Below are 19,481 nucleotides of genomic sequence, written 5' to 3' on the forward strand. Positions count from 1 at the left end.
TCTTAAGTGCCAAGCACTATTCAAACCATGTCATACATATTAACTCATTAAATCTGCATAACAATCCAGTAAGGCAGGTTCTATTATTTACCCTATTTTATGGATGAAAAAACTGTGGCACAAAGACTTTTAAAGAAAAAAAGAGGGCAGTCCCGGTGGCTCAGGGGTTTAGCGCTGCCTTCAGCCCAGGGGGGGATCCTGGAGACCCCAGATTGAGTCCCACCTCAGGCTCCCTGCATGGAGCTTGCTTCTTCCTCTGCCTGTGTCTCTGCCTCTTTCTCTCTCTCTCTCTCTCTCTATCTCTCGATCTCTCTCTCTATATGTCTCTCATGAATAAATAAATAACTAAAATCTTAAAAAAAAATTAAAAAAAAGAAAAAAGAAAGGAAGGAAGGGAGGGAGGGAGGGAGGGAAAGTGAGAGGGAGGGAGGGAAGAAGGAAGGAAGGAAGGGAAGGAGGGAAGGAAGGAAGGAAGGAAAAAGTATATACAGTATGGTTCAGAAAAAATATCTGAAAAGAACATGTATATTAAGAAACATTACAAATATCTAAAGCACTGTTAATTACCTTTGGGGAGTAGGACTAAGAGTTTGAAGTAGAAGGGAGACTTGAAAGAAACAACTTTTGGTTTTGTTGAGCTCTCCTATATGCTTTTTAAGAATTTCATTAATTTCTGCACTTACATTCATTATTCCTTCCTTCCACTATTTAAATTGAGTGTCTTTTAATACCTTGAGATGAAGTTCTTAACTCACTGATTTTTCAGTCTCCTCACTTTATATACATATTTAAAATATACACACTATACACAATAATATATAATCGTATATTATAAATAACAAATACATATAAGTATATATAATTATTTTATGTATAATACCAACATTATATATATAATATATATCTAAAGTTATACATTTCCTCTTAAGCATGGGTTTACCCATATCCCACAGGTGTGGTGAAAGGTGTATTTTCATGATCATTCAGTTAAAATATTTTGCAATTTTCATTGTGGTCTCACTAGCTCATGAGAATACTAAGAAATATATTGTTTCATTTTCAAATAGAATTTCTAGTTATCCTTTTGTTACCGAGTTGGAGTTTAATTCCACTGTACTCAGAAAACATATTCTGTATTAAATTATTTAAAATTTGTTGAGAGGTATTTTATGGCCCAGAATACAGTTAACTTTCAAAATGTTCTGCAAGTACTTAAAAAGAACATGCATTTGTAGTTGTTGAATATAGTGTTCTGCATATATCCATTAAGTTGTTTGCTAATTATGTGGTTCTGAAAGTGTGGTTCTGGAACCATCAGCATCAGCATCAGCATCAGCATCACTTGGGTTCTGCAAATTGTCAGGACCCATTATATATCCTTTGAATTGAATTTCTAGGAACAAGGCCCAGGAATCTGTATTACAAGTTCTCCAGATCATTCTTATGTGTGCTAATGTTTCAGAAGCACCTTTCTATGTCCTGATTGTGTGTGTGTGTGTATGTGTGTGTGTGTGGGGGGTTTCCAATGTGCAAAAATCTATTGTGATTGTGGACTTACCTATTTTTCTTGAAATTCTGTAAGTTTTGCCTTATGTTTTTTGAGCTTCTGCTATTTTGGTACACACAAATACAGAACCACTGTGTCATTATTATTTAGTGCCTCCCTTCATCTCTAGTAAAATTTTTGCCTTGATGTGTTTTTTATCTGCTATTAACAGAGAAACACCAATTTTATTTTGAATAAAATAAAATTTCCCCCATACTCTTATTTTCATTCTATGTCCTTATGTTTTAGATGTGTCCCTTAGGGGATCCCTGGGTGGCTCAGTAGTTAAGAGCCTGCCTTCGGCCCAGGGCGAGATCCTGGAGTCCTGGGATTGAGTCTCATGTCGAGCTCCCTGCATGGAGCCTGCTTCTTCCTCTGCCTGTGTCTCTGCCTCTCTCTCTGTGTGTCTCTCATGAATAAATAAATAAAATCTTAAAAAAAAAAAAAAAACTGTTAGATGTGTCTCTTAAAGAACACACATAATTAGGTTTCATTTTTATGTCTTACCTGACAATATTTGCCTATGAGAGTACTCAATTCATTTATACTTAATGGAATTACTTGTATATTTATTTGGATATAAACTTAACATCTTACTAAGTGCTTCCTATTTGTCCCACTTACCATGCTCTCCCCTCCCCCCTTCTTGCCTTCTTTTAGATTGCTTATTTTAAAAATCATTCCTTCTTTTTAAGCAATTTAAAAAAAATTGTTTCTTTATTAGTTTAGAAGTTCTACATATATATAAAAGATTTTTATTTACTTATTCATGAGAGACACAGAGAAGAGAGGCAGAAACATAGGCAGAGGGAGAAGCAGGCTTCCACCTGGAGTCTGATGCAGGACTCAATCCCAGGACCATGGGATCATGACCTGAGCCAAATGCAGACACTCCACCACTGAGCCACCCAGGCATCCCAAGTTATATATTCTTTTAGTATTCTTTATATGACTACCCTAGAAATTACACATTCATGACTATCAAAGTCAAACTGGTACTTTTACATTAACTGGTACTTTTATTAGCTTTTGCAGAAAGCACAAGAATGTTTGAACAAGAATGTCTGAACACTTAACTTCCCCTCATAACTTCTGAGGCATTATTGTTGTATATTTTAATTCTATACATATTACAAACCAATAGGACATTATTATTATTATTTTAAACAATCAATATTCATTTATATTCACACACATACATTTACCCTTTGCTTTTCCACCCCTTCCTGCATCTCCCAAACTCTATCTGGTGTTTTGGTTTTTTATTTTTACTTCTGCATGAAGAGTATTTTTGGTACTTCCTTTCATGAGAAAGGGGTACAAATTTTTATTTCAACTTGTCTATCAAAGGATATTTCTGGCAGATATGGTATTTTAGGTTGATGTTTAATTTAGTTCATCTCTTTAAAGATATCATTCCACTATATTATGGCTTTATTCTTTTAATTTAGAAATCAGTTGTTAGTCTAACCGCTACTTCTTTTTGAAGGCAATCTTATTTTCTCTTCTGGCTGCTTTTGTTTCAACTGTGATTATTGTGGATTTCTATATACTTGTTCTGTTTGGGGACTCTAGATTTTCATGAATCTAGGGCTTGGAATCTTCCATCAGTTTTGGAAAGTTATTAGCCTTTACATTTTAAATACTGCTTCTGACCCACTCTTACATTTGCTTCTGGGGCTCCAATTACATTTATGTTAGACTCTTTATCTTATTTTTTAAAGGATTTTACTTATTTATTTGACAGAGAGAAAGAACATAAGCAGGGGGAGCAGCCACCTCCTTGTAGAGCAGGGAGCCCAACGTGGGGCTTGATCCCAAGACCCTAGGATCATGACCTGAGCTAAAGGTAGATGCTAAACCAACTGAGCCACCCAGGTGCCCCAATGTTAGACTTTCTACTGCATCCTCAATGTCCCTATTTTTCTGATTTTCTATCCTACTGTCTCTCCATTTTTTAGGGTTGTTATTTTCTTATGACTCATCTTCCCATTCACCAATTCTCACTTCAACTATGTCTAATCTGCTTTTAAATCCATTCACTGAAGTCTTGATTTTGGTTACTGTATTTTTGGTTCTAAAATTTCCATTTGAACTTTTTTATGGTTTCCAATCCTCTGACAAAATTCTCCATTTTATCTTTTATTTCTTTAGGTATATTAAGCAGAGTTATTTTATAGTCCATATCTGATCCTTTTATTTTCTAGATTTCTATGGGTTTTTTCTATTTTCTATTGTTTCTATTGGTTTTAGTCCGTGTTGCCATGTCTTCTTGTATGTCTGTTTTTCCCTGCTATGTGCCCAATGTTGTATTTGCTTTGTTTACAGAAACAGCTTGAAGCCTAGAATGCTGCTATCTTTTTCTATAAAAATCATTATATTTGCTCTGTCCAGGCACCTACAAGTACTAGCAATCCAATTTCAAGGACTGTGGTATTTTGAAGCAGAATTAAAGTCTCTGTGAGTCTATGTACTTCCATGCACTCTTGGTAGGGTGCAGCCCTAGGAGTCTAAGGCTTCTCTCAGGGAAACAGCCTCCCCTGGTAGATCCTAGAGAGTTGGACACCAACCCCCTACAAAGTTGTCAAAAGCATTACTTAACCTTTCAGTCTCTTAGTCACTCTCAGAACTAACAAATGACCCAAGGAAATGTCATTTCCCCTGTTATTTTCTTCTCATCTACAAGTTCCCAGACTACATCCTTTTGCACACAAAGGAAATAGTAGACAAAACCAAAAGACAACCCACGGTATGGGAGAAGATATTTGCAAATGTCTTATCAGATAAAGGGCTAGTATCCAAGATCTATAAGAATTTATCAAACTCAACACTCAAAGAATAATCCAATCAAGAAATGGGCAGAAGACATGGATATTTCTCCAAAGAAGACCCACAAATGGACAACAGACATAAAAAAATGCTCAACATCACTCTGCATTAGGGAAATACAAATCAAAACCACAGTGAGATATCACCTTACACCTGTCAGAATGGCTAAGAGTAACAAGTCAGGAAACAACAGATGCTGGTAAAGATTTAGAGAAAGGGGAAACCTCTTACACTGTTTGTTGGTGGGAATGCAAACTGGTGCAGCCACTGTGGATAACAGTGTGGAGGTTCCTCAAAATAGAGCTGCCCTATGACCCAGCAATTACCCCACAGATACAAATGTAGTGATCTGAAGGGGCACCTACATCCTTTTGGAATGAACTTAAGTGGATGACTCCCAAGCTACATCTTTAACCTTGACCTTTCTCATAGGTTATACTTCCAAACTGAACATTTTCCAACTGAGATACTGATGGCAATGCAAACCTGGCATAACTATCACAGACCTTTAATTTCCTCTCCATCAAACAAGCATTTTTCCTTTATCAGATACTATTAACACCATCTTTACACTAAAAACCTCAGCCATCTTCTAATACTCTTTCCTCCTCATATTCATATCCAATTGTTTACCCAATCTCCAAAATAAAAGTTCTACCTTCAAAGTGCTTTTCAAATTCATCTCTGTTTTCTACTTTCAGTGCCCTAATTTGAATCCTTGTCATTTCTTTCCTGGATTATATCAATAATCTCCTATGTAGTCACTCTCATTTTAGTAGTTTCCCTTTCAAATTGATCTCATACATTGGTGCTAAATTTATCTGTCATAAATCTGATCATACCACCCAACTCAGAAACACTTATCTTCCTTACTTTTCTTTGTAGCACTTAGTATATGACATGATAATTATATTATTATTCATAAGTATATATAATATTTTATTAATACATACCTCAATTAAGGTATATATTATTCTTTTCTCCTCACTAGAATATAAGCTCCACAAGGACAGAATCTTTTTTGTAGTGACCAAAAATCACTAATTGAATTAATATTGTTGAATAAATTAATGCAGAATAGACATCTAAACTGCTCAACCTCATAAATGTAGGCATAACTGCAGACATCTAAACATCTCCACATCATAATTCCAGACCTTCTCCAATCAGGCTCAATCTTGACTTACTACACCTAAATCATTTCTTAAACAGTCAATGTATGTCAATGTTCTAGACACTGTGCTACGCATTAAGAATATAGTGCTGAATAAGACTGCAGTCTCAATCAACATGGAATTCACCATCTATCAGGGGAACAGCATTAAACAATTCATTACTTAGTGCTTGCTTCAGGAGCACATATACTACAATTAGAACAATTCATTATTTGGTGTGTCTGGTTAGCTCAGTTGGTGGAGTATGAAACTCTTGATCTCAGGGCCCTGAGTTTGAGTCCCACATAGAGTGTAGAGTTCACTTAATTTTTTTTTTTTAAGATTTTATCTATTTACTTGAGAGAGACAGAGAAAGCACAAGTGGGAGAAGAGGCAGAGGGAGAGGGACAATCAGACTCCCCGTGGAGCACAGAGCCCATCACAGGGCTCAATTCCAGGACCCTGAGATCATGACCTGAGCCAAAGTCAGATGTTTAACCAACTGAGCCACCCAGGTGCCCCAAAGTTCACTTTAAAAACAAAAGAATTCATTATTTAGTTATAATTGTGATACATGCTATCAAAGAAAAGTATAAGAATCTAGGAGATTATACAATGGAAGATATGAACTGGGAGTATAAGGAATGCTTTCTTGAAGAACTGACATTTGAAGTGAGCTTTGAAAATGCAATAATTAAAATGTTTACACATTTTTGTGGGGGGAGAGGCAGGGTTAGACCATTCCAGGCAGGAGAAATAGGATAAACAGCATAATAATAATTATTATTACATCTTCTCCTTACTCTGTGATAAGCACTCTGCTAGGCACTTTACATATATTATCTCACTGAAATTCCTATAACCTGATAAAGTACATGCTGTTTTTATCCAAATTATACCTATGAGGAAATGAGGCATGGTGAGGTTGAATGACTTGCCCAGCCAGAGGTCACAGAACAATAAGTTGGGAACCTTCCCAATTCTCTCAGTTGAAAGTAAACCCATTCTTATATCCAAAATGGCACCACGTGCCCCTACGCACCCCCCAGGTAAATTTGGTATTCTGTCAGTAACACATTTGTCTGTCTCCTCCAAGAAATCTGACAATTCTTAGGGAGAAGAACACTAACTAATTTACCTTTGTTGCCACAGTGCCAAGCACAATACTTATATGAGGCGCTCAGGACCTGTTGAGTGCATTAGGAGAATAGCCCAAAAGCCCAAATACTTTTGGCTGGATTAAATTAATTTATTTACATTGTAGTTTCTACTCTCAAAATCCATATTCATTTTAGAAAAGTAATATGCTTGTGCATGGCTGACAGAAAAATCAGGAAAGGAGAAGAGAAGCCAAAACACAAGGACAAAGGAAGACCAAGAGCATCTCTGGAGAATGCCAGATCTCCTGGGGTGGGAATTTCACAGAGTCAACATGAGGAGTGAGAAACCAGAGGGCTTGAACTTGGAGCCTGTTCTAATCTGGTACCTTTGTTCTTCGGGCTATATTTTATCAATCTTCTGTTCACTTCTCACTCCCTCCTCTCTACTCTGCTCTGGGCCCCAGGAGGATAACCTGTATACCCTGAGCCTTCTGGTCAAAGGAGGTCAATGCAGGGAGATGAGGAAAGGGTCAGAAAGTACTGTCAGAGCAATCGTCCCTCTGACACCTTTGTGTAAAACGGTCTTTAGTTAGAGTTTTAGTTACTATCCTTCCAAATACAGCTTCTATGTCTTGGCTGGGTTTTGGTAATCCTTCAGCTCTTCAGGGCAAGGGGTAGGAACAGAACTGAGCATCACTGGCACTGCCCTCTATGGTTTCCCTGCACTCTGCCCACGCTTCTGGAAATAGTCACTTTATTAAAGTCTCCTCGGATGACTCTAATTTGAATGTGCCATCTGTTTTCTGCTGGGACCCTGCCTGATGTATTGGCCTACTGGTCTGACATGCCTCAGAAAAGCAAGGAACTGGAAAGGTGAGATGCAATGATGAGGGACAGGCATGAGGAGAGACGGCTGGGAATACATGGAAGCAAGAGAAGGCAAAGAGGATAAAATCTGGAGGGACCATGATTCTGATCATGGCTTCTTCTAGGTAGTGGGAATCTCGAAAACTACCACATCTAAGCTGGAAATAGTTTCTCTGTTCTTAGTTTGGGCATCATGATCAAACTAGTGTTAAGAGATTTCCTAAAAAAAAAAAAAAAAGAGGGGGGGGCAATTTAAAATAAATAAAACACCTGACATCACTGGAGCAAACTTTCAGTGCCCTACTAATGACAGCACTATTGTTTGTAGGGAAGATGACAAAAGCAGACCAGAGGCCTCTGCTTTCTTTAAATCTCGCAGATATATGAGTTATCTGTACTCTGTTACAGCATCCTCAAAGCTCCCAACTCTTTACAACCTGCTCCTTTGTTCTTTGCACGTTGTTTAATGATGTCTACCTCCACCAGGACACACAAGCAGAGTCTTTATAGAACACAGGGTCTGTAGCCTTCTTTCAAAACAAGCGAAAGAACAGCTTTAACAAAATAGCTGTCTCTTTCCTTCACCTTGTCACCAGTTCACCGGCTGCATACTTACAGTAGAAATCCACTCCTACCTTCCTGTCTCCTGCCAAAACAACTGGACAGGCCTTTATGGATAGCTGAACAAGATACTGTAATTTGATAGTCATCCCTTTTTTTCCTGCTCTAATTATTATTTTAACAGGCTTCTCCTGATTTTAATAGATTTTTTTTTTAATAAGGAAATCTTACTTACAAATTTTAATTAGCTTACTGAATATTCACTGCTTTGGAATAAGTAGTTTAATGAGTAAGGAGACCTCAGGCTACTAACTAGCCTGGAGTGTCTAAAGTAGCTTAGGGAGAAATGATGCAGCCCTAGCGATAGAAGCCCAGGCCTATGCCTCGCAAACCAGGGCTCTGCAGCTGGGGCCCCAGAGATAGAGGAATCACACTGCCTCTTGCAGGAAAAAAGAAGTAGAAATCTAGTTTCTTGCTTTTTATCAAGAACCTCTGTGTAAGAAGAACCTCCAGTTCTGCCACTCGTAAAGACTTGTGACTCTGTGAAACCACTTAATTCTCTGAACATCAGTCTCCTCATCTGTAAGAGTTAAATAATAATTTTTCTACACTAGACTGTTATAAAAGTGGGTCTTGTACACCACTTTAAAAGCTCTAAAATACGTTAGTTGAATGAATGAATGAATGAATGAATGAATGAATCTTAATGTTGCCAATTAATCGCACTAGTATTTCAGGTTCTCATCTGTTAAAAAAAAAAAGAAAGAAAGAAACCAAACCCTCAATCGATTCTTTACAGTACACTTCAATTACAGTAGCAATGAAGAATAAGAGAACATTTTTCATTCTAAAAACACATAGCAGGGAGAGTAGGGCCAGAGTTCTTTAAACTCAAAATTGGAATGAGGAGAATAGAATTTTTTGGTGACTTGCTAATTTGAATAATCAATGCAAGTTAGCTCAATTTCAAAAAGTAAAAGCATATTAGTATCTGCTTCACTAATTAATACATGACAATTTAAATATGATTCTCAATGCTTATGACATTTGAAATAATTTCTTCTTTTGTGACTTTTCAGGGTGTTATGTAAAAAATGGGGAATGCCAGCTTATTCAACCAAACCAAGCCTTGGGAAATCAGTCTCAAATTCTGAGCTCAACCTGTAATTCTATGTTAAGGACATTTATAATATGTTACCACAAATTAATGTCAGATTAACATTAACTATAAATTTTTCACTTACTAGTACCTATTTATATAATATATAGCGAACCTAAAAAAACTATAATATATGTTAACTTCATATGTCCAAAACCAAACTATTGATCCCTCCCTTCCCCTGAAAAACCTGTTCCTCCCAAAAGCTTCCCCATCCACTTAAAGAAAACTGCATTTTTTTGCCGCTCAAGCCAAAAATGTTCAAATCCTCCTTGATTTTCCTCTTACATCCTACATTTCATCTATTGGTAAACCCTCCTAGCTGTATCTTCACAATTATCTGGAATCCAGCCACTTCTTACCACCTCTACTACAAATATTCTGGTCCAAGCCACTGTCATCTTCTGCCTGGATTATTGCAAAGACCCCCTAACAGGGGGCTGCTTCTCCTTGCCTCCTTTGCATTCTTTAGCTATTAGCCACATGGCTTGTTCATTCTTTCCTTCAATCTTTACCAAAAAATATTTTCCCAGAAAGGGTTTTCTTTACCACTCTATTAAAAATTGCACACTTTACTCCCTGTTCTCCTTCCCTCCTTTTTTTCCTCCATAACACCTACCACTTTATTCTAATTTATCATCTCATTTACTTATTTTATCTGTTTGTACTCTGCCAGGAAAATGTAAGTTCCATGAGGGCAGGTTTGATGTTGTATAGGTAGCAAACTTTTTAGTCAAGTGAAATATATATATGCCAAAAAAGGGGCACACATTATAAGTAGAGAGTTTGATGAATTTTCTAAAAAATGAAGATACCCACGAACCATCATTTAGATCAAGAAACATCAGGGGTGCCTGGGTGGCTCAGTTGGTTTAGCGTCCGACTTTTGGTTTTGGCTCAGGTCATGATCTCAGGGTTGGGAGATGAAGCCCTGGAAATTTCTTTCTCCCTTTCCGTTTGCTCCCCCAACCCTCTCACCTCATATGTGTGTGTGTGTGTGTGTGTGTACACACGTGCGTGCAAGTGTGCACATGAGCTCTCTCAAATAAATAAATAAATAAAACTTAAAAAAAAAAAACCAAAAACATCCCCTTTCAATCACTATTCTCCCAAGGGTAACCACTTTTATCCCGACTTTTAACATGAAGTTCAATTTTGCCTGTTTTTGAACTTTTTTTAAAAAAGTAGTCTCTAGGGGCACCTGGTGACTGGGTTGAGTTCCTGGGGTCCTGGGATTGAGCCTTGAGTCAGGCTCCCTGCTCAGCGGGGAGTCTGCTTCTCCCGCTCCCTCTGCCTCTCTCCCCGGCTCATGAGAGAGAGCAAGCAAAAAAGCAGGTTCCACGCTCAATGTGGAATTTGAACTCATAACCCCGAGATCAAGAGTCTCATCCTCTGCAATCTGCATTTTTCACTCATTATTACTGTTTCTAAGATTCACTCAAACTGAGTATATGTAGTTGCAGATCATCCTTTTTCATGGCTATATAGTAACCTGTTATGGGATTATACTTCAATGGATTTATCCATTTCCCCCAATCAATGGACAACTGTCTTATTTCAAGTTTTTTTGCCATTTCAAACAATGTTACAATGAATGCTCTTAACATGTCTCTGAAATACATACACAAGAAGTTTTCTTTTTTTTTTTTTTCACAAGACGTTTTCTAGGGCAATTTCACTTAGAGGTGAAATTATGGATTGAATGGTATATGTATATTCAAATTTATAAGATAATGCCAAAAGTTTTCTAAAGTGGCTATGCTATATCCATTTACATTCTTACCAAGAATATGTAAGAGTTCCTGCTACTGTATATTCTTGCCAACAATGTGTGGACTCGGTATGGTCAAATTTAGGATTTTCTGCCACAATCTGAGTAATGTAAAATGTTATTTCATCACAGTTCTTGAATCACATTTTCCTGATTATTAATAAGAAGGATCTTCTCATATAACTGACTATTTAAGATTTCTTTTTTCAGGTCCTTGTTGGTGTCTTTTGTCTATTTTTCAAATATGTTCTTTTTTTCTTAATAATTTGTAGGAATTGGGTGGCTCAGCGGTTTAGCACCTGCCTTTGGCCCAGGGCGCGATCCTGGAGCCCCGGGATTGAGTTCCACGTCGGGCTCCCAGCATGGAGCCTGCTTCTCCCTCCTCCTGTGTCTCTGCCTCTCTCTCTCTCTGTCTATCATAAATAAATAAATAAACTAACAAATAAATAAATAAATCTTAAAAAATAATAATAATAATTTGTAGGAATTCCTTATGTATTTGGGCTTTTAATCTTGCTTATACACTTATAAATACTTTCTTGCGGTCTGTGAGCTGTCTTCACATTTTAAAAAATATTTTATTGGAAATTATTTCAAACTTGCAAAAAAAAGTTGCAAAAATAAAAACAGTACAAAGAACATCTGTGTTGCCTTTTACTCATATTCACCTGTTACTAAACATTCTGCCCCATTTGTTTTATCATCTGTGTGCACTCATGCATGCACACTCTCTCTATGTTTATACATGTTTGTGTCTATGTTTACATACATACATGCACACATATATAAACACCCATACACACACATTTTCTTCCACATGAGAGTAAATTATATACATCATGGTCCTTTATCCCTACATAAATCAGTGTGTATTCTCTAAGATCAGAGATAATCTCTTATATAACTATAGTACAATTATAAATTATAATTGACTTAATAAATTTAACCCAATATCCTTTATGGTACTTTTTCCCCTTCAGTACAAGATCTAGTCTAGGGTCAGGTATTGAGTTTATTTGTCATGTCTCTATCCTCTTTTAGTGTGAAACATTTCCATGGCCTTTCTCTGACAATTTAAAGAATATTGCTTCCATTCCCCCTTTTTCCCTAACAGAACACTCCTCATTTTGTTTGTCTGATGCTTTCTAGTGATTAGATTCAGGGTACATTCTTAGATGAAACACTACACACAATGTCCACCTGTCCCTCTTTGGTGATGTTGCTTCTAATCACCTGATTAGGATTTTGTTCCATTTCTCTACTCTATAATTGCTTTTTTCTTTTTCTTTTTTTTTAAACCATTGCAACTAACAAAGGGCCTGTGGAGAGCCACTTTAAGATCATTGTCATCAAAATTTCCCCCTAGATTTATTTTCTTTTTTAAGATTTATTTACGGGGTGGGGGCCAGAGACACAGGCAGAGGGAGAAGCAGGCTCCATGCAGGGAGCCTGATGTGGGACTCGATCCCGGGACTCCAGGATCACACCCTGGGCCGAAAGCAGGCGCTAAAACGCTGAACCACCCAGGTGTCCCTCCCCCTAGATTTAATATCTACCGATGATTCTTGCCTGATCCAGTCTTGACCAAAATGGTTGTATCATGTTGATGTTTCAACCTTTATTAAGTACTTTGATAAAGATTTTACCACTGAAGTTATCAATCTTTTCCTTTGTTGCTTATACTTTTTATGTTCCTTTTTAAAAAATATTTTATTTATATATTTGAGAGACAGAGAGAGTGAGAAAGAGGGAGGGAGTGCACAAGCAGGGGAAAGGGTAGAGGGAGAGGAAGAAGCAAGCTCCCCAGAGAAGCAGGGAGCCTGATGTGGGGCTGGATCCCAGAACCTGGGATCATGACCTGAGCCGAAGGCAGACACCTAACTGACTGAGCCACCCAGACACCCCTACTTTTTATGTTCTTTTTAAGAAATTTTTTCCTACCTTCCAAGTACTAAAAATATTTCCTTACATTTTCTTCTGAACGTTCCTTACTTATTTTAACTTATTATTTTAAAGTCTTTCAAGCAATAAGGAATAAATCAGTTTCATATACCCTAAATCTAGTAAAAATATTGTTGCTATAGTTGCCTGTTTTCAATTTTTTTAAGTTAGCTTTGTATACGAACAATTTCTGGATTTTAAATTTAATTACATTTTAGTATGATGTATATTTTAAACAATGCTTTTTCTCTTTAAAAAGGAGTTAACCCATCAGGTCTGGAACATTCTCTGCTTTCACTTCTAACCAAACTTAAACAACAGGGCGCTAATTTATAAGGCTAGCAGCAACTGATGTGTAATACTTAAAACGATAACATCATTGTTCCTATTTCAGAGATGTGTAGGAGGAGAGTTGTAGAGGGGAAATTAACTTCTTTAGGCAGGAAAAGGGTAAAGAGGGAAGGAAATTGTCACAATTTAATGCTTAAACTGATTCCTGAAATTCTGCATTTGAAAGGCTGAACTGGGAGGAAAAAAAGGTCAGCAAGTCTGCTTTATAGATAGACTAAGTCTCTATTATTTTTATGTCCCAAGCAATTACTAAAAAAACTTTTTAAACCTAGCAAAGCTGTTTTTCTATCAGAAAATAAGTGAAATAAATACAGGAATGTACTTAAAAAAAATAAGTAATGTGTTCCTAGCCTATATTAGAAACAGAGCAAAACCTCCCTGGTTCAGAGCAGTCAGAAGGAAACTTTTCTACCACTTATTACATAGCATGTATTAGGCAAGTCCTACATGACACACAAAATGCTAGTAGTACACTAATGAAAAGCCAGGATCGTATTGCTTTAAAAAAAAAAAAAAAAACAATCTGTGTTACTCTCCAATGGTAACTGTTACAGAAGTAAAAAAGAAACAGAAGCATGAAAACACTTTAATGAAATTGGACCTGCAAATATTTGAATTCTAACCTCAGAGAGCTGTTGTGAGAGCTGGAAAACTGGGCTTGGCATCATCAACTGGCATTTAGCATGAGCCAGATCCTTTCACTAATATTCAGGGGAAATGCGCACACCAGAAAAATACTTAATTTCATCTTCCCTGTCTGACCCAGCATATTATACTGTTCCTTAAAAGTTCAAGTGGCAATGAGTATTCTATAACACACTCTATATGTCTTCACAAATTGGTAACTCAAATAAACTATATTTCAATTCAAATTGAGCAACAGGAATCAAGGTAAGCCACTATTTCATAAGAGAATGACATTAACTCTTAAATGACAGCTTAATTATAAATCTAAGATTGTTCTAAAAATCTAAGAAAATCTAGAGGTTTTATGGGAAGTAATGCCAAAACAGAAGCTGGATATCCTCTCAAACCCAGACTCTAATCACTTAAAGAACAATGACTTAAAATACTGATAGAACATTTTCAGTGGAATCTGAAGGGGATTCTTTAATATCTTGGACTTCAGATGTACAGTAGGAGTATTTATTTAGAAACCACTTTAAAATTTTTGTTTCCCATGACCAACAGGGAACATTGAAATTTCTGCCAATAGTTAGCTTTTCCATAAGTTCCATTGCAATAGCTGGTTGGTAATTATCACATTTGCATGCTATAAAGAAAAGCTATCCTGATGTCAATATATAAACAGTATATGTGTTTAAATAAAATTTTATTTTAGAGCTAATGCCAGTAAAATATACTTATTTTATAAGGATTACAGTTGTTTATTTGTCTCCAATCCTCAATCTAAATACCTATCTATCTGCCTAAAATTAAATGTATTTTTGTTAGATGACAGCTAATTTCAGGGCTACAATTTATTACAAAGAAACGTTAAAAAAAAAAACAACTAAAAATCAGTGACAGGTATAAACTTAATTCTTTTTAATGAATAACAAGGAAGCAAAGAAATCCTTGGGACACGAATATCATAGCATGGTTACTAAGAAAAGACTTAGTGAATTTCTCAAAGCTTTCACCAAAGAGTTATATTAAATTTCCTTTCGGCAACAAATAAATTGGTTTCTCACTGGTAGAAGCTTAGGTCAGTCATCTAAATCAGGGGAAGCAGGACTATATGCCATTTACTGAAGAGTCACTTAAGTATAAACCGTGTCCCTCTCTCCCCATGGCATGTTTACGTCCTCTCTATAGAAGATTTACACTGGGGTTGTGGGTGATTATCTTGATTCTTTGCCATGTAGGATTAAAAAAAAATTACCTAAACTTTAAAAGCTTGCATAAAAATATGGAAATATCTGTATTTTCCTTTTATCTTCCTTGATAATGGAACACATGGATCTGAAATTTGGTATAACTCTGAAGAATAGGGTTCCTATATCAGTAGGGAAACGAGACAGACCCATGGTATCCTCTCACCTGTGACACTGTGATGCTGCATTTCTTGGCCAGCTCTTCTTTGGCTTCTTCACTGGGGTAGGGGTTACTGAGGTGTGAGTAAAAATATTCATTCAAGATTTCTGTGGCCTGTTTACTGAAGTTACGCCTTTTCCGTCTATGGCAAGAACCAAAAGAAAATTATAGTTATAATCAGCCTTAACCAAAGAGGGATATATTGATTAGAATTATATCAACAAATTAGATTTCTATTTTTAAACATTCTTAAGGCCTGATTTATACAACAATATCACGATTATGCTCTTGGCATCCTCCAAAGCACTATTCAACTCATTTTAAGAGGTAGGATTACTAAAAATACAAGAATGTGAAGTACAATTAACTTGATTCTTTAATTTGTTCAACAAGGATCTAATGAGTTATAGGTACTCAATGAAGATTCCGTTGGAATAAAACAGGTAAGATCTACCAGAGAGTTTATAGGAGATTGGAGGGTTAAGGGAGAAAGTAGAAAGTTAGGTGGAGAAAGCCATTAGACATGTATCATGGAAATAAATAAATACAAAGTATAACCATATCAAGTGTCATGAAGGAAAAGTATAACAAAACCATAGAGGAAACTTAACATAGATTACAGAGTCAGGAAAGGTTTCCTTGAAGGAGTGACATTTAATGTGAGATCTGGAGAATGTGTAGACATTAGTCAGACAAAGAGTAGAGGGGAAGAAGAATGAGCAGAGAAAGTGGTCTTGAAACAGAAATGAGCTTGTAAAGTTCAAAGGAGCAGAGGAGACTGGAACACAGTAAAAATCAGAGAATGTGTGAGTTGCGTATGAAAGGACTGGCAGGAGCTGGATTATATATATATATACAGGCTTAACAGATCCATAAGAATTTTTGGATTTAAGTATAGTAGGAAGCTATTAAAGGCTTTATGTCCCAAAAAGATCATTCTGACAGCTGAGAATAGTTGGAAGAGGGCATGAAAAGAATTGTAGACATTTAAGGGGACTGCAATGTTCAAATTGAAAGATGATGGTAACCTGGCATAGGGTAAGAGTAATGGAAATAAAATGATTCAAGATTTATCTGAAAGGTAAAAACAATAGGACTTGGTGATGGATTGGATGGGGACAGTGGGCGAAGAAGAGAAGGAAAAAATACATTAAGAATTTCTAAATTTTTCTGCTTAAGCAACTATCTGGACTAAGGCATGATTTGCTCACAAGGGAGAGTAGGGGAGGAAATTTTCTTTGTTTTTACTGGGAAAAGGGTGGCAGAGTCAGAAGATCAAATATTTACTAATAATTTATTTCAAATAGCAAAAATGTTATTTATATTTGGGTTTTGTTATTACAATTTTAAAGAATTCCAGCCTGAAAATTAGCATTTATCAGATTTCACTTTAAAGTAGATCCTCCAGTAACTAGGAAACACTTCCCCAAATAATTTTCTTTCTTTCTTTTTTTAAAACTTTCTTTTTTAATTTTTTTTAATTTTTATTTATTTGTGATAATCACACACACACACAGAGAGAGAGAGAGAGGCAGAGACATAGGCAGAGGGAGAAGCAGGTTCCATGCACCGGGAGCCCGATGTGGGATTTGATCCCGGGTCTCCAGGATCACGCCCTGGGCCAAAGGCAGGCGCCAAACTGCTGCGCCACCCAGGGATCCCCCCAAATAATTTTCTTAATGCTGTCCTCCAAATAATTTAATGATCTTCTCACTTGTGATATCCTATACTCAGGAAAGAGAGTCAGTACATGCAGTTGTAAAATGTGTAGACCCTATGAGATTCTTCTAGTTAAATGATGTCATTAACATCGCAGGTTAAGTATGTGATCTATGTCTCAACATTAAGGGAGAGTGAAGGGAGTAAGAAATCTAGGTCTGATCAAAACATCTCAAGTTACGAGTCTTGAAATTTCCTAATTTCAATAATTTTTTGGAAGGTTAAACCATCAGTAGTTTCCTAAAGAATGAAGAAGAGATTCAACATCTACTTAGGTATTAAAATCAATAGGATGTGATGATGAATTAAATGGAGGAGGTGGTGAGGAAAGAAAGGGAGGGAAGGAAAGGGAAAGAAAGACGCTAAGAACAGCAGTTGGGATTTTTGCAGCAGTCACCCATTCCTCTGGCCTGGGGGCACTTTGAATAGGTACGCTCTGATGAGTAGGTGTGAGTGGGTGAGTAGGATGGAACAGGTCTAGAATAGGTATTGAAACTGTAAAATCTACAGATAATTACCTGGCCCACAGACCATATTTGTGAAGACCATACAGTAATGACCTACCCCTGAAAATCTAAGTTTCTGGCTTCTTAGGAAAACTTGGAAGATCAGTCACACAAGTCCCACATTCTCAGAAGCCAGTCATAGGCTGAAGCCGAGTGATGGCTGTGCCCTCAGATATGTTCTAATCCTCACTCCCCCAGCCAACCATTCCACTCCATTTCATCATATGTAAGCATGTGAAGTCTAAACATGGAGTCCAGAGAGCCCTTCTTTGCTGAGTTCCTGAATGGTTGAATAAAACCAATTAGATCTTTAAAATAATAACAAACAAAAATAAACCACAGAGTCCAGCAGAAGACTGAGGCTATACTGGAGTAGATGACACAGAGCATTTCTTTGGGAAATGAAAGGAGGAATGAACAGGAACACATCTGGGAAAATTAAGATAAGTTTAGCTCATTTGTCGACTGTGCCTAGGAAAGGTTTTAGTAAACACTGAAAAACCTCAGAGAACAGATTTAGGAGCAGAACAAAATACCTCACCCCAGATAGTCTGGTTATGTCCAAACAACTAGAGTCCTTCCACTAGAAGAGCAGAGGGATCTATGCAAATTTATTCTTAAATGTTTCATGCAGGTACATGCTTCAACTTGTCCAATTACCAGGAAACTGTGAGTGTGGCCTTATGAGAAGCTAGAGTGAGCAAGAAAATCATGTATCTGAATGGGTATGTTTGCCTAGAGCAGACACCTTGCCTTCTCAGTGTGGAGGGCTTGCTAAAAGGCACTACAAAAATAGAACCAAAGCTCAGTGTTTGCATTCACTTGAAGGCATAACACAGAACAACTTGGTGTTACACTTTATTTATTTTTTAGAAAAACATTCTGTAGAAAATGTCCATTAAACATCCCCCTAAGTTTCTTTCCCCCAGGGTTTAGCACAGTCTAAGTGGCTGTGCCTCAGGCCATGGGCTCAGTCCCAGTTGCTGTGCTTCATGGAGCCTCAGTCGCAGGGCTGCATTCCATCAGCATCACAGTATCACTAAAAGCAGTCTCTGTGGAAGAAGGGACTCTGTTCCAAGCTCTGTCACCTTCTCATTCTGCCTCTGCTTACTCTGACTTGTTAATTCCTCCTCTTGGAAGAAAAATAAATCATTTAGGTATGTACATTATGATGCAGTTATGTAATAAAAAATAAAGCACCCATATTGACAAGAATGGGGAAATATCAGCAGAAATAAGGATAGTAACAGTTAGGAAGGATTTCTTTCTGAAGGAGGTACTTTTTTTTAAAAAAATTTATTTATGATAGACAGAGAGAGAGAGAGAGAGAGAGAGAGGGAGAGGCAGAGACACAGGAGGAGGGAGAAGCAGGCTCCATGCCAGGAGCCTGATGTGGGACTCGATCCCGGGACTCCAGGATCGCGCCCTGGGCCAAAGGCAGGCGCTAAACCGCTGAGCCACCCAGGGATCCCCTGAAGGAGGTACTTTTAAATATCTTTGTTACATAATATTTTTTATTAAAATACTCAAAGTTGATAAACAATTTTGAAATGTTTTTGTTTTGTTTTGTTTTGTTTTTTTGACATTTTGACACTACCTTAACTCTCTGACTTGAGCTATGAAAAGTATGAAGTAGAAATATTCATTCATCTAGTTAGTCAATAAATTACCTTTTGTAGCTTATTACATTTAAGAAGCTTGGTGGAATTGTGGGGATTATAAATGTTCAAGACTTGGCAGTTGCTTTCAATGACAATGTGGCTTCCTAGGGAAAGGAAGAAATGTTCCTGGAAAGCCATAATAAAGGTGGTCTGAATGAAGTCTGGTGTAGAGAACTGTAACAATGTAGTTTCAGTACTGGAGAAAAGGCAAGGACCAATCCAGTGGAGTAATTTAAGTAAGCTTCCTAAAAAGAGAGCAGTTAGACTAGGCCTGGAAGA

General features: G+C 37.0%; 1 protein-coding gene across 3 annotated transcripts in view; it reads right to left on the reverse strand.

Moving 5' to 3' along the window:
- Positions 1 to 19,481, reverse strand: part of PBX3 (PBX homeobox 3) — a 218,316-nt gene that overhangs the window by 18,087 nt on the left and 180,748 nt on the right. For all 3 annotated transcript variants that reach the window (XM_026009313.2, XM_026009311.2, XM_026009312.2), the window contains exon 5: positions 15,323 to 15,458. In XM_026009313.2, coding sequence (XP_025865098.1) covers positions 15,323 to 15,458 — 136 coding nt within the window. The remainder of the gene's footprint in view (positions 1 to 15,322; positions 15,459 to 19,481) is intronic.

This window comes from Vulpes vulpes, chromosome 2 (assembly GCF_048418805.1).
Source record: "Vulpes vulpes isolate BD-2025 chromosome 2, VulVul3, whole genome shotgun sequence".
NCBI classification, from domain to species: Eukaryota; Metazoa; Chordata; class Mammalia; order Carnivora; family Canidae; genus Vulpes; species Vulpes vulpes.